Source organism: Nycticebus coucang, chromosome 9 (genome assembly GCF_027406575.1).
Source record: "Nycticebus coucang isolate mNycCou1 chromosome 9, mNycCou1.pri, whole genome shotgun sequence".
NCBI classification, from domain to species: Eukaryota; Metazoa; Chordata; class Mammalia; order Primates; family Lorisidae; genus Nycticebus; species Nycticebus coucang.
This window is the reverse complement of record NC_069788.1, coordinates 68,628,734-68,645,382: the sequence shown is the minus strand read 5'-3', so window position 1 is coordinate 68,645,382 and position 16,649 is coordinate 68,628,734. Positions and strand designations below refer to the sequence as shown.

The 16,649-nt window shown below is 39.1% G+C and overlaps 1 protein-coding gene across 1 annotated transcript in view; it reads right to left on the bottom strand.

Moving 5' to 3' along the window:
• The window catches only part of MAK (male germ cell associated kinase), a 77,151-nt gene that overhangs the window by 32,975 nt on the left and 27,527 nt on the right, over positions 1-16,649 (bottom strand). The window contains exons 6-8 of the mRNA XM_053601566.1: positions 14,454-14,586; positions 4,310-4,481; positions 2,864-3,031 (exon numbers count right to left, since the gene is read on the bottom strand). Coding sequence (XP_053457541.1) covers positions 2,864-3,031; positions 4,310-4,481; positions 14,454-14,586 — 473 coding nt within the window. The remainder of the gene's footprint in view (positions 1-2,863; positions 3,032-4,309; positions 4,482-14,453; positions 14,587-16,649) is intronic.

Genomic DNA, 16,649 nt, shown 5'->3' with positions numbered 1-16,649 from the left:
GCCTATGTGGGAACACGGCCTTGACCAGCAGCTAATCCCTTCGCATACGTGTTTTCAGAGGCTAGAAGACAGCTCTGTATTTTAGATAGTCTCTGAATCCTGCAACTTAACAACCTCTGTCCCTAACTAGGTCTCTCTGCTTCCACTAAAAGCAAGGCTGAGAAAGAAGAAAGAGTTAGTTAAGCATTAGGGGAAGGGCAGGGAAGCATATTTTGGCAGAAGTACAGGGAGTTTTTCTTTTAAGATGCTCTCGACTGCAATAGATGTATAACTAGATTAACATTGCCAAGTGGAATGCAACAGATAATTTAACTATCTCAGAACCTAGCACACAGAAAGTACTCAAATTCTGAATTAAGCCACATTAATTAATTAGTATGTCAGCACTCCCAAATTAATAATGCATATTTTGGAGCAGAACCTTTGAAGATGCGTTTCGTAATTTCAAGCCTTCCTTTGTAACAGCTCTTTCCTTTTAAGATACCAACCGCCATCCTTCAAGAAGGGAAACGTTAAGAAATATTGGCATTTGTTTTTCTATTTGTTAAGGGAATAAGAGATAATTGTAGACAACAAGAAATCGTTCTTGAGAAGAAAATAAAAATCATCTCTAATCCTAACACCCAAAGAAAACTACTGCTGCTATTTTTGGTATTTTTTCTCATTTTATAACATATATATAAAATCATATTACATGTATAATAGCATTTGAGCATGAGATCTCTATACCTCAAAGGCGCACATAATTTAAATTGGACACATTTAGAGATTAACTTTCAATGGGCAGTTTTCAACTGTAACTGAACATCTTTGGACCTAAATATCTAATTTTCTTACTGTGTTTCAGGCTCTTTATATGTACAAAGTTACTTTCTCTTACTAAGAGAGAGAGAAAGCTGAAAAATGGTATCTTACTTTTACTTGCATTTTATGGTAATAAACAAGGACTGAACATTTAAAAACATTTTTGGTAATTTGTATGTCTTTTCCTATGGTATTTTTTCATGTCCCATGCTCACTTTTCTTTCCTAAATACATTTGAAAAACTTATTATATCTTTACTACAAAGATAATGAATACTTAGAAAGATCAGAAAATGTACAAAGATTTCAGCATTTTCCTTGTTTTTGCAGAAGCCTTATATTAAGGATACTAACACCAGGATACTTGTTAAAAATAATTTTTGCTAACTTATCTTTCCATTTTAAGATTTTTATGTAGTGAAAAATTTTAATTTTTATGTAATTAAATCTTCTGAGTTTCCCTTTAGTGATTTCTTCTATTACTTTTATATCCATCTTTTTCTCATCTTGAGATCAAACATGCATATATACTTTCTCTTAGTTCCTAATGGCTTAGGGTTTTTCTATACTTTTAAAATTTAATCCTTTCTCCTAACGGTCAGTGAATTGTCCCAGCATCATTCCTGGATTCAGTCCTTCCCCCATGAGGCCACCTCTACTTGCTTCTCCCTTACATATTCTGTAACACTGAGCTACTTGGCAACTGGTATCCCTGGACTTTCACTGTTATTATTGTCACTTTATAGACTAGTATCTGACGGAACACTATACCACCACTCTCTAATTACTTATTTTGACTATTCTTTCCCATTTCTTCTTCCAGATGACCTTTAGAAAGCATTTTCTTTGGAGTACAGTTGAACTCATGCTATAATCCTAGCTAGTACTGTGGGATCCTGAGGCAGGTAGATTGTCTGAGTTCAGGAGTTGGAGACCAGCCTGAGCAAGAGCCAGACCTCATCTCTAAAAATAGCCCAGAATGGTGGCAGGCCCTGTAGTCCCTGTTACTCAGGAGGCTGAGACAAGTGGATTGCTTGAGGCCAAAGAGTTTGGGGTTGCTGTGAGAAATGACCCCAAAGCATTCTATGAAGTTTGACAAAGTGAGACTCTGTCTAAAAAAATAAAAGGAAGGAAGGAAGGCAAAGCATCCACCTTATCACTTTTTTTGAGATAAAAGTATGGCGTTGTAAAGGTCAGGAAAACTACCATGCACTGTACTATGTGGATGTTATCAGGTGTAGTCACAAAGGGGAAACAAAGTCTCGTCTATTCTGACAATACATTTGGAAATGGGGGAAGGAACAAAATGTGGTGTCACGGTGCTGCCCTCTTGTGGGAGCCAGAGATAGAACACTATTACTCAAGTCCGAGGAAGGGAAGATACTTTTGTGTGAAATGAAACGCAAGCCCACCTCTAAACCCTAAATAGTGCATAGAAAAGTTTACTCTGCTGAATGATCAAAGAGATGCCTTTTTGCTACCCATGACAAGTTCCTTCTTAGTCTCAAATGTATAAATTTTTACCCTAACAGATTGATTCCTTTTAGCCTCAACCTCATAAGGTTCTTCATTTGGACCACAAAATACAGAAAACCACTGGAATAGGTATTTTTGCAAATTTTCCACAGTTTTTTTTTTTTTTGAGACAGAGTCTCACTTTTTTGCCCTGGGTAGAGTGCCATGGCATCACAGCTCACAGCAACCTCAAACTCTTGGGCTCAAGAGATTCACTTGCCTTATCCTCGTGAGTAGCTGGGACTATAGGAGCCTGCCACATCGCCAGGCTACTTTTTAGAGACGGGGTCTTGCTCTTGCTGAGGCTCATCTTGAACTTGTGAGCTCAAGCAATCCACCCACCTCAGCTTCCTAGAATGCTAGGATTACAGGCATGAGCCACCATGCCTGGCCTTCACAGATCTTATACGCCCAGAGATTAACTAAATACCCTGGATGCTGTAGAGATTAATTCTCTCGGTAAAACTCTGGCTGAGAATGGACTTGTCTTTGTCAATAAACACATCCCTAAATCTGTAAAACCTCAAAATTTTAAAAAGCCTTACCTGGCTTGCTGTTGGTCGTTTCTTTGGATCCCAATTCAACATTTCATTCATAAGCTGAATGGCTTCATTACTGGCATTGGGAATAAGAGTTTTTAAGTTTATAGGAACACACTGGGGAAAGCGGAAATTCATAGAGGATGCAAGCTGGTATCCTTCTGGCCAGTCACTCTGTGTAAGGAATATAGAAGTGTGGGTGGGAGGGAGCAGAAAGAAAAATTATTTTTAGTAATCCGTTTAAAAACAGAGTAGTATAAAAATCATTCATGTGTGAACATTTCAATGTTGATTAAACAAATGTGCGCATAGAATACCAGACCATATATACAATTCATTTGATGCTACAAACAGTGTAGAAAGAACGCTGAATGCGAGTTAGGAGAAAATGAGAAAGCGCTTTTACAAATTTCAAAATGTTAAACTCTTGTCTGGTTTTGGATCTTGGTGATTACGATACTTGGGTGACTTTGAACAAATAAGGGCACATACTTTACAAAAAGGCTAATTACGACAAAGATCCTCATTATATACAGTAGAACCCCCATAGCCCAGAATGGTGGCAGGCCTGCATTGACCACCTCTTTACATTGACCTAACTTTCAGAGACCAGACATGCACCACATGCACGTATCAGTATAGTAGGCATTGCTCCTTATGTTGACCACCTCCATGGGTTGACCAATTGTTCCTTATGTTGACCACCTCCATGGGTTGACCAATTGTTCCTTATGTTGACCACCTCCATGGGTTGACCAATTTGCTACAGTCCTTTGGCTGGTCGACTTACATAGGTTCTACTGTGTTATATATAGCATCCAGTGTTAAAAATGTCACATAGCTGGGAAATGACAATCATGTCAAAGCTTTAAAAGCTACATTTACTTGTCTAATGTCAACAAGGCACACACTAACTTAATTAGGATGTAATTATACACACATTTATTAAGCACATCTCAGAAAGTAAGGACTAAAAGTCAATCAAAAAATACTCAGTTCATGAAGTCAAATACCCATGGCAGAGCTGTATAAAGGGAAACAAGAAAGGGTTCAGGTTCAAGACCCCAAAGTTTAATGAGCTTATACCACTAGACAGTCACAGAGCAAGTAGGAATGAGCCTAACCAAGTTGGTCTTACACAGTTGCCAGCCTAGTCATCCACCCAAAGTTACACTCTCTATAGAGAGAATTTTCTTAAGTTTTTTTTTAAAAAGCACCTTTTTTTTTCAGTCCAGTGGCTTCTTGCAATCCTTATCCCATCCCAATAAAAAGAAATGCAAACATTATAAGAAAACTAACCATTAAAGTCTGAGCCCTTTTATTTATTTATTTTTTAGCCTATTTAAAAATAAAAATATCTGATATCTAGACAAAAATTATAATTAAAAGTTATAAAGTTAAAAGCAAAGTAGCAAGTATAAGTTACAAAAACTGAGGGATAAAAATACTTACTTTTTTGGGAGTCCCTAAAACTTGGCAAATCTTAAAGATTTCATCAACCTCACTTGTTCCCGGGAAAAGTGGCCTTAATGTATACAGTTCAGCCATTATACTTCCCACAGCCCACATATCAATGGGAGAGCTATAAACTGAAGATCTTAATAAAACTTCAGGAGCCCGATACCTATGAAAATAGAAAACAAAAAACGATAAAGGCTATTTTGATTGTAATTTGAAACATGGATGGGCAGTAACATTCTGCCCTGTCTGGTCATGCATTTCAATCAAGGAATGGGTATTTATTAGCTTCTGTGTTTTAGGTGTTTGTACCACATACAAGGGACAATTGGACATAACATGTTTCTTGACCACAAACAGTGAGTGGGGCTGGAGACAAATGTAAATGTCCAATGAAATGCCAGTGTAGTAGCTATACCTATAATCCTAGTACTCTGGGAGGCCAAGATGTGTAGATTGATTGAGCTCAGAAGTTCAAGACCAACCTGAGCAAGTGTGAGACTCTATCTCTACTAAAAATAGAAAACTAATCAGGAATGGATTAACAAGCTGTGGTATATGTATACCATGGAATACTATTCAGCCGCTAAAAAGAATGGAGACTTTACATCTTTTGTATTAACCTGGATGGCACTGAAACACATTCTTCTTAATAAAGCATCACAAGAATGAAGATGCAAGAATCCAATGTACTCAATTCTGATATGAGGACAATTAATGCTAGTACATGATGGGTGGGGAAATGGGAGAGCAGAGAGGAAAGAAGGGAGGGGATGTGGGGTGACAGTGAGTGACACACCTCTTAGGGGCAGGACACAATTATAAGAGGGATTTTACCTAAAAAAATAATAATAAATAAATAAAAATAATAAATATAGGTGTGGTGGCCATATGTAGTCCTAGCTACTTGGAAGGCTGAGGCAAGAGGATTGCTCTAAACCCCAGGAGTTTGAGGTTGCTGTGAGCTATGATGCCACAGCATTCTACCCAGGGCAACAGAGTAAGACTCTGTCTCAAAAAAAAAAAAGAAAGAAATATCCACATAACTTAAGACAGAAACTCAACTGAATAAATCTGGAAATAAATGCTATTCTATATATTAAGAAAAAAGGGAGAAATGCCATATTATAAAACATTATTAGAGCCAGCATGTATTCACATGAAGGATACAAAAAAAGATGAACAAAGACTATCCCTGAGTGATGGACTTTTTCCTTTTTTATTAGTTTGAAAGTACTGATACCCTCAGTTGACCCCTCTCTGTACATAATATTTTTAAATATTTATGAGAGCAAAGGTATCTAAGTTCAACACAAAGTCTGCCAAATAGAAGATATTCTCAATTCCAACTCCTTCCTTCACATTAAAATGTAAAAATATTTTAGTCCGAATGTTTTGTAATGCTGTCTTTTTGCTTTCATTCAGGGTACAGCAGGTCCCCAAATATCATCATTTTGTTCAATGTCGTTTTATTATAACATCGATTAGGGAAAAACAAAATTGATTCTCAGCTGTGGCTCTTGTCTGTGTGGAGTTTACACATTCCCTCCCACATCTGTGTGGGTTTTCTCTAAGGCCTCCTGTTTCAACCGACACCCCAAAGATGTCAGGTGGTCCCTGTGTGACAGTGTGTGCGTGTGTGGTTTTGCACCTTGTGATGGCACAGCATCTGGCCAGGGCTGGGTCTCACCTAGGCCCTGAGTTGCTGGGACAGAATCTGGCCACCCACGACCCTGAGCTGGAATAAGTAGGTAAGTAATTATTTTCCGTGTTTTTTTTTAAATCTTTTTAAAATTTATATATAGCTCACATTTATTTCAATGTTTAATATTAGAAGTGTTTTGTTCTTTATATAGAAGTTCAGTGATGTGTTTGTGACCAGAAATATGCCAAAGAACTATCACTCTTCTTTATATCAATCAGCTTATGGGGAACACTGGTTTTGTTACACATTTTACTTAAAGGTTCAGTTTCTGAGAACCTGTTGACTCAGTTAAGTGAGGACTTACTGTACCTTTTTTGACAAATATTTTTAGCGGCCTTATTGAGATATAATTTACATATATACAATCCATTTAAAGTGTACAATTCAATATATTTTAGTAAATTCACAGATCTATGCATCTATCACCATGATCAATCTTAGAACATTTTTATTAACCACCAAAGAAACCCTATGCCTCTTACCCATCTGTATTCTTATGTCCCCACCCCTAGGCAACCGCTTTCTGTCTCTGTAGATGTGCCTGTTCTGGACATTTCATATCAATTGAATCATAGGCTATCTGGCCCTGGCTCCTTTGACTTAAGTGATGTTTTCAAAGTTTGTCCACATTGGGGCATGCATCAGTATTTCATCTTTTTATTGCTGAATAATATTCCATTGTATGAATATACCATATTTACTTATCCATTCATCAGAAGTGAACATTTGGGTTGTTTCCACTTTTTGGCTATGATGAAGAATGCTGCTGTGAACATACATATACAAGTTCTCGTGTGGACATGAGTCTTCATTTCTCTTGGCGGTGTGGATTTGCTAGATCATGTTGAACCACTGAGAAACTCCCAGACTGGTTTTTCAAGAGGCTGCACCACTTTATATGTCAGCAGTGCATTAGACTTCTCATTCCTCCGCATTCTTTTTTTTTTTTTTTTTGAGACAGAGTCTTACTTTGTTGACCTCAGTAGAGTGCCGTGGCATCATCATAGCTCACAGTAACCTTGAACTCTTGGGCTCAAGTAGTCCTCTTGCCTCAGCCTCCCTAGTAGCTGAAACTATGGGTGCCCACCACAAGGCCTGGCTATTTTTTTTGTGGTAGTCGTTACAAAAAATATTCTTTGTGGTAGTTGTCATTGTTCAGCTGGCCTGGCTGGATTCGAACCTGCCAGCCTTGGTGTACGTGCCAGCGCCCTACTCATTGAGCTATAGGCACCGCCCCATATTCTTGTTTTTATTAGTGTTTAATAAACACGAAAAGGCACATATTGTAAAGTACCACTTGATGACTTTTCACAAATAGAAAATATCCGCAGACCCAGTACCCAGATCAAAAATGCATGTTCTCAGCATCCCATAACGTCCTTCGTGCAGTCATCCAGTTATTATACACACCCACCCCCCCAGGAACTGGTGGGTATCTTGACTTTTCATTGTTGTTGTGGTTGTTTGGCTATCTTGACTTTTAATGGCACAGGTTATTTTTCTCCATTTTTGCACTTTATACAAATGAAACTGTGCAGTGTGCGCTGTTTTTATGTTTGGCCTCTTGCTCTCACGTTGCCTCTGTGAGACTCATCCACCTCGCCGTACACAGTGCAGACTGATCATTCTCACAGTTGTAAGCATTGCACTGGGGGAACCCACTATTCTGCTGCTTGGGGACATTGGGCAGTCTGCAGTTGTGACTAGGATATGTCTTTTGATGAACATGTGTATAGCTTTCTGTTGGTAATTTGTCATATTTTTTTCTTTTTTCTTAATTAATTTATTTTTTTATTGTTAAATCATAGCTGTGTACATTAGTGCAATCAAAGGGTACAATGTGCTGGTTTCATATACAATCTGAAATATGCTCATCAAACTGTTCAACGCAGCCTTCATGGCATTTTCTTAGTTATTGTATGTAGACATTTGTATTCTGCATTTAGTAAGTTTCGCCTGTACCCATTCTAAGATGCACCGTAGGTGTGGCCCCACCCATTACCCTCCCTCAACCCTAACCTCCCCCCTCCCTTCCCCTTCCTTGGCCCTTTCCCCATATTCTTGTGCTATAGTTAGGTTATAGCCTTCATGTGAAAGCTAAAAATTAGCTTCATAGTAGCGCTGAGTACATTGGATACTTTTTCTTCCATTCCTGAGATACTTTGCTAAGAAGAATATGTTCCAGCTCCATCCACATAAACATGAAAGAAGTAAAGTCTCCATCTTTCTTTAAGGCTGCAGAATATTCCATGGTATACATGTAGCACAATTTGCTAGTCCATTTGTGGGTCGATGGGCACTTGGGCTTCTTCCATGACTTAGCAATTCTGAATTGGGCTGCAATAAACATTCTGGTACAGATGTCTCTGTTATATTGTGATTTTTGGTCTTCTGGGTATAAACCTAGTAAAGGAATTAAAGGATCAAATGGCAGGTCTATTTTTAGGTCCCTAAGTACTCTCCAAACATCCTTCCAGAAGAAACGTATTAGTGTGCATTCCAACCGCCAGTGCAGAAGTGTGCCTTTTCCTCCACATCCATGCCAACATCTCTGGTTTTGGGATTTTGTTATGTGGGCTACTCTTACTGGGGTTAGGTGATATCTCAAAGTAGTTTTGATTTGCATTTCTCTGATGATTAAGGTTGATGAGCTTTTTTTCATGTGTTTGTAGATTGTGCATCTGTCTTCTTTAGAGAAGTTTCTCTTCAAGTTCCTTGCCCACCCTGAGATGGGATCACTTGTTCTCTTCTTGCTAATACATTTGAGTTCTCTGTGGATTCTAGTTATTAAACCTTTATCGGAGGTATAACCTGCAAATATTTTCTCCCATTCTGAGAGCTATCTGCTTGCTTTACTTCTATGTTCCTGGCTGTGCAGAAACTTTTTAGTTTGATCAGGTCCCAGTAATGTATCTTTGATACTGCTTCAATTGCCTGGGGAGTCCTCCTCATAAAATATTCACCCAGGCCGATTCCTTCAAGAGTTTTCCCTGCACTTTCTTCAAGTATTTTTATAGTTTCATGTCTTAAGTTTAAATCTTTTATCCAGTGAGAGTCTATCTGGGTTAATGGTGAAAGGTGTGGGTCCACTTTCGTTCTATTACAGAGCGCCAGCCAGTTCACCCAGCACCATTTGTTAAATAGGAAATCTTTTCCCCACTGAATGTTTTTAATTGGCTTGTCAAAGTAGCTGGATTCATCTCTTGGTTCTCTATTCTGTTCCAGACATCTACTTCTATGTTTTTGTGCCAGTACCATGCTGTTTTGATCACTATGGATTTATAGTACAGTCTCAGGTCTGGTAGCATGATTCCTCCTGCTTTGTTTTTATTGCTGAGTAATGTTTTGGCTATTCGAGGTTTTTTCTGATTCCATATAAAATGAAGTATTATTTTTTCAAGATCTTTAAAATATGACAATGGAGCTTTAATAGGAATTGCATTAAAATTATATATTGCTTTGGGTAGTATAGACATTTTAACAATGTTGATTCTTCCCAGCCCCATGAGCATGGTATGTTTTTCCATTTGTTAACATCTTCAGCTATATCTTTTCTTAATGTTTCATAGTTCTCTTTGTAGAGATCTTTCACGTCCTTTGTTAGATTTACTCCCAAATATTTCATCTTCTTTGGCACTACTGTGAAAGGAATAGAGTCCTTGACTGTTTTTTCAGCTTGGTTATTGTTGGTATACATAAACGCTACAGATTTATGGGTGTTGATTTTGTAGCCGGAGACATTGCTGTATTCCTCGATCATTTCTAAAAGTTTTGTAGTAGGCTCCCTAGTGTTTTCCAGATATACGATCATGTCATCTGCAAAGAGTGAAAGTTTGATCTCTTCTGACCCTACGTGGATACCCTTGATTGCCTTTTCTTCCCTAATTGCAATGGCTAAAACTTCCATTACAATGTTAAAGAGCAATGGAGACAATGGGCAACCTTGCCTGGTTCCTGATCTAAGTGGAAATGATTTCAATTTAACTCCATTCAGTACGATATTGGCTGTGGGTTTGCTGTAGATGGCCTCTATTAGTTTAAGAAATGTCCCTCATATACCAATTTTCTTAAGTGTTCTGATCATGAAGGGATGCTGGATATTATCAAAAGCTTTTTCGGCATTAATTGAGAGAATCATATGGTCTTTGTTTTTTAGTTTGTTTATGTGCTGATTTACATTTATAGATTTACGTATATTGGACCAGCCCTGAGACATTGGGATAAATCCCACATGGTCATTGTGTATAATTTTTTTGATGTGTTGTTGGATTCTGTTTGTTAGGATCTTATTGAGTATTTTTGCATCAGTATTCATTTGTGATATTGGTCTATAATTTTCTTTTCTTGTTGGGTCTTTCCCTGGCTTTGGGATCAAGGTGATGTTTGCTTTATAGAATGTGTTGGGTAATATTCCTTATTTTTCTATATTTTGGAAGAGGTTTAGTAATATAGGTACTAGTTCTTCTTTATAGGTTTCGTTGAATTCTGACGTAAAGCCATCTGGTCCTGGGCTTTTCTTTTTAGGGAGATTTTTTATAGTTGATGCTATTTCAAAACTTGATATAGGCCTGTTCAACATTTCTACTTCGTTCTGGCTAAGTCTTGGTAGGTGGCGTACTTCCAGGTATTGGTGGATTTCTTTCAGATTTTCATATTTCTGAGAGTAGAGATTCTTGTAGGATTCGTTAAGGATTTTTTGAATTTCTGAGGGGTCTGTTGTTATTTCATCGTTACCATTTCTGATAACAATGAAATTAGGGATTTTACTCTTTCTTTCCTGGTTAGGTAGGCCAAAGGTTTATCTATTTTATTGATCTTTTCAAAAAATCAACTTTTGGATTTATTGATCTGTTGTATAATTCTTTTGTTTTCAATTTCATTTAATTCTGCTTTGATTTTGGTTATTTCTTTTCTTCTGCTGCATTTGGGGTTGGAATGTTCTTCCTTCTCCAGTTGCTTGAGATGTCCCATTAGGTTATTAACTTCCTAATTTCCGTTTTCTTGAGGAAAGGCTTACAGTGCTATAAATTTCTCTCTTAGGACTGCCTTTGCAGTCTCCCAGAGGTTCTGATAATTCATGTCTTGTTTTGTTCCAAAAATTTGGTGATTTCCTTCTTAATCTCGTCTATAACCTATCTATCCTTCACCATAAGGTTGTTTAGCTTCCATGTTTTTGTATGGGTATGCAGATTCCTGTTGTTATTGAGTTCAACTTTTATTCCATGATTGTCTGAGAAGATGCAAGGAATAATTTCTATTTTTTTAAATTTGCTGAGGTTAGATTTGTGGCCTAGGATGTGGTCAATTTTGGAGTATGCTCCGTGGGCTGAGGAGAAGAATGTGTATTCACTTTTGTTTGGGATGAAATGTTCTGTAGATGTCCATTAAGTCCAGATGTTGAATGGTTAAGTTTAAATCTAAAATTTCTTTGCTTAGCTTCTTTTTGGAGGATCTGTCCAGCAGTGCTAAAGGGGTGTTAAAATCTCCAATTACAATGGAACTGGAGGAAATCAAGTTGCTCATGTCTGTTAGAGTTTCTCTTATAAATTTAGGTGCATTCTGGTTGGGTGCATAAATATTAATAATTGAAATCTCATCATATTGAGTATTACCTTGAAAAATATGAAGTGTCAATCCTTATCCTTCCTTATTTTGGTTGGTTTAAAGCCTATTTATTGCATCTGTGAATAGGATTGCAACGCCTGCTTTTTTCTGCTTTCCATTTGGAGTATAGATGACCATCCCTTCACCTTGAGTCTATATTTGTCTTTTAATGTAAGATGAGATTCTTGTATGCAGCAGATATCTGGCTTGAGTTTTTGTATCCAGTCAAGTCAACCTCTGCCTCTTTAGAGGACAATTTAAACCAGTCACATTAATTGAGAATATTGATAAGCCTTTTGAGAGTCTGGTGGACATTTTTAATCCTTTTGCAACTGTGGAAGTTGGAATTTGATCAAAATTTTTTGGGTAGGTTTACTTTTGTGGTGGAGGGTTACACTGGTCTTTTTTTTTTTTTTTTTTTGGCCGGGGCTAGGTTTGAACCCGCCACCTCCGGCATATGGGACCGGTGCCCTACTCCTTGAGCCACAGGCGCCACCCGGTTACACTGGTCTTTATGAAGGATAGGTCTGGGAATATCCTGGAGAGCTGGTTTAGTTATGGCAAATTTCTTCAACATTTGAATGTCATCAACTATTTAATTTCTCCATCATAAATGAAACTCAGTTTAGCTGGGTACAGGACCCTGGGTTGAGAGTTATTTTGTTTTAGGAGATTAAAAGTCGATGACCATCCTCTTCTAGCTTGAAAGGTTTCAGCAGAGAGATCTGCAGTTATTCTAATATTCTTGCCCTTCTAGGTGATGGTTTTCTTTCGTCTGGCTCCTTTCAGAATTTTCTCCTTCATATTAACTTTAGTGAAATTGATTATGATGTGTCTGGGGGATGTCTTATTTATGTTAAGTTGTGCTGGAGTTCTGAAACTGTCTGCTATCTGAATTTCAGAATCTCTTGGCATGTCTGGAAAGTTCTCCTTCATAATCTCATGGAGAAGAGACTCTGTGCCTTGTGAAGCCATTTCGTCGCTTTCGGGGATCCCTATAAGACAAATATTAGTTTTCTTTGAATTATCCCAGAGCTCTCTGAGAGAGTGATGTGTTTTTGCCCTCCATGTTTCTTCCTCTTTGAGAGGTTGGGAATGTTGGAAAGCTTTGTCTTCAGGGTTGGAAATCCTTTCTTCTGCTTGCTCCATTCTGTTACTGAGGGATTCTAGTGTGTTTTTCAGATCTTTGAGGGATACAACTTCTTGTCTCAATGTGTCATAATCTGTGGTCATTTGGTCTTTGAATTCACTGAATTCGTGAGAGATCTTTTGGGTTACTGCTTGGAATTCTAATTCATCTTATTTGGTATCCAGATTCTGAATTTGATTTCTGACATCTCACCTATTTGTTTGTGCATGGGATCTTGTGCTGTGTCTGCCCCATTGATCCTTGGGGGAGTTGATCTACTCTGATTATTCATATTTCCAGTGTTTTTGTGTTGATTTTGCCTCATGATTGTTTTTCACCATTGCCTCTGGTCATCCTCAGAGTTGGGGAGGTGTCTCTCCAAGATTAGACCCCAGCGGGATCACTCTATTGTTGCTGCATCTTTGTAGGGAGTGACCCTGTGTAGTTCCTCTGGGGCTGCTCCAGCCAGGGAGTTCTGGTTGTGGAGGCAGCTATGGAGTGTGACACACCTGGATCCAGCAACAGGGAGGAGGGTGCAGCACATGGTTCTGGGAGTGCCTGGCGCCCAGTGACTTTGGCAGAGAGCCCAAGGCTCTAGCAGTCTCTGGCCAGGAGAAGGGCTCCGCGCAGAGACAGGGAGGGCTCCGGAGGGCACGCGGCTACCAGAGTCCCAGCCAGAAGAGTGGGCTGGTGTGGAGACAGGGATGGTACAGGAGGGAGGACACGGGGTTTCATGACTCCTGCAGTTCCTGGTCAGGGTGTGCGGAGGCCCGGCGGGCACGGGTCATGGTGCAGCTCTTACCGAGGTCCGGGTGGGCACTGGTTGCGGTCACAGCACAGCTCTTAAGAAGGTCCGGGCAGTGCAGCTCTTACGGAGGTCCGGGAGGTATCTCAAGATTTTATACTCATAGTTCTGGAGCCTAGAAGTCCTGGACCAAGGTGTAGGCAGGTCTGTTTTCTTCTGAGCCTCTTTCTTTTTTTTTTTTTTTTGTAGAGACAGAGTCTCACTTTACGGCCCTCGGTAGAGTGCCGTGGCCTCACACAGCTCACAGCAACCTCCAACTCCTGGGCTTAAGAGATTCTCTTGCCTCAGCCTCCCGAGTAGCTGGGACTACAGGCGCCTGCCACAACGCCCGGCTATTTTTTGGTTGCAGTTTGGCCGGAGCCGGGTTTGAACCCGCCACACTCGGTATATGGGGCCAGTGCCTTACCGACTGAGCCACAGGCGCCACCCTTCTGAGCCTCTTTCATTGGCTTGCAGATGGCCTCTTTCTCTTTGTGTCTTCACATGATCTTTCCTCTGTGCAGGACTATCCCTGGTCAACTCGTCATATTTTTAACTTGTTTACGTGTGTTGTAAGCAGTAGGAGGCAAAGATTTTTCTCTGTTTGTTCACTGATGTGTTCCCTGTACCTAAATGGCAGGTGTTCTTGTCAAATGAATAATGAAATTCTTTTTCTTTCTTTTCTCACTGATCAGAATAGTAAAGAACCAATCCTCGTAAGTACTTGTTGAATAAATAGTAAAATTCCTCTTTCTTCTTTTCTCATTGATCAGAATAATAATGAACCAATCCCTTCTTTTTAAAGAATACAAAATTCAGTTCTATATGAAACCTCTAGAAAGATAATGCAACAATCCTTTGACAGAAAACTTCAACACAGACTTATGCCTCAGGGGAGTCCTATAAAACTACTCACCATCTGGTAGATACATAATCAGTATATGGTGGCTGTGACCTTAATTCTCTTGCAAGTCCAAAATCAGCAATTTTCACAAGTTCTGGACCCATACAAAGCAAGTTTTCTGGTTTCATATCCCTATGAAAAAAGCCTTGATAATATAAAGGAAAAAAACACCAATAAATCATCACATTTAAACATAGCTTTATCTGATTTATAAACAATATAAAGTTGAGCCTCTTTATCATAATTAGAAGGATGATCTTAAAAAAAAAAAAAAAACCACCTAAAAAGTGATAGGCTGTAGGACTCTGCTTTCAAAATTATTTGGTATGAAATTTCACATAGGATGTAAGACCATCAAAAGTAACTGTTTCAGGTGGTGCCTCTGGCTCAGTGGGTAGGGTGCTGGCCCCATGTGCCGAGGGTGGCGGGTTTGAACCCAGTCCCAGCCAAACTACACCAAAAAATAGTTGGGCATTGTGGTGGGCACCTGTAATCCCAGCTACTTGGGAGGCTGAGGCTGGAGAATCGCCTAAGCCCAGGAGTTGGAGGTTGCTGTGAGCTGTGTGATGCCACGGCACTCTACTGAGGGCAATAAAATGAGACTCTGTCGCTACTAAATAAATAAATAAATAAATGAATAAATAAATAAAAGCAACTGTTTCACATGTATTTTTATTTGTGGCTCCAGCAGGTTCAGGCAGTGGGCTAGATACTACCGCATTATGCTGTCTCCTCACGAAACTATCTTAAGGAGGTATTGATATGGCTACTGTGTACCAGAGGGGGAGGTGGACTGTGGGAAGAGCACATCCTGATCTGGATTGTATCAGCGCAGCTGGTTCCTCCAGGCTACTCCACTTGTTTGACAAGTCCATTAGACAAAAATGGAACTCCACACATTATAATTAATTCCTTCATTTAAAATTACTTAATATCCAGTTCTCCTCAACAGCTATGTCACTGAAAACTCCAATAATTATAACGCTTATATTACTAATTCAATATACAAAATAAACGGTTAGTTACCCAAGGTATTGGGCAACCCAAAGGAAATGAAAGAAAAGCTAGGGGAAAAAAATTAAAGCCCTCCTTGCAAATCCGATTTGTTCTTAAGAAAGTCTTTTTTTCTAAGGGAGATTAGGAGTGTATTGGTTATATGCTGAGGGGATTCTAACCGCCTTGTAAGGCAGGGGGATTGCAGGTGGTCATCAGAAGAGTATTACTATACATTCATGTAGCACTGGGCTAGGAAGACTTTCTAAGCCTCAATGTTTTTAATCACTTCACAGCCAGCTTGGAGTCTGCATTTAGGACATCTGCAACAGTTTTTCACTCCAAATTTATGTGGTATTCCTACTCAAAACAGCTGGCGAGACACATTTCACTAACATCCAAGAGAAATCCATGGCCCTTTCACAATGCAAAGATAGGAATGGAAATGTGAGGGTACAGCAAAGTCACATTAATCCATGAAGTCTTAGAGAACTAAGCCAATTACATATTTGTCCAGTTGAGGTTCTCCCCATTGTAATATAAATATATTGTTAATCTAGTCCTGTTTTAACTACATATTAGTCTCATTTTTGACAGCAACTATTTAAAGATATCTATTTTCTTGAAATATTACATCTGAGATGTTTGACTACAGCAAAGAATATGATTTGGGGCTCGGTGCCTGTAGCTCAAGTGGCTAAGGCACCAGACACATACACCAGAGCTGGAGGGTTCGAATCCAGCCCGGGCCTGCCAAACAACAATGACAACTACAACCCCCCCACCCCACCCCAAAATAGCCAGGTGTTGTGGCAGGCGCCTATAGTCCCAGCTATTCGGGAGGCTGAGGCAAGAGAATCGCCTAAGCCCAAGAGTTGGAGGTTGCTGTGAGCTGTGACACCAGGGCATTCTACCCAGGGTGACAGCTTGAGACTCTGTCTCAAAAAAGCAAACAAACAAACAAAAAAAACCAAGAATATGATTTAGCTTTTGTAAAAATGTCTAATTGTTCTTAGAGTTTGGTTTCCCAAATCACTAAGTAGTCAACTATATAATCAACTCTAGACAATTCATATGTTATTTACTATCAGGCACAATTTTTAAATCCTAAATGAACTTCCTTTTTTAACCCCTTATGCTTTGGAAGTTGCTGATAGTATAAATCAAGCCAGGCAATGTCAAGACTTACCATGATGATCAGAGTCTAAAGCAAAT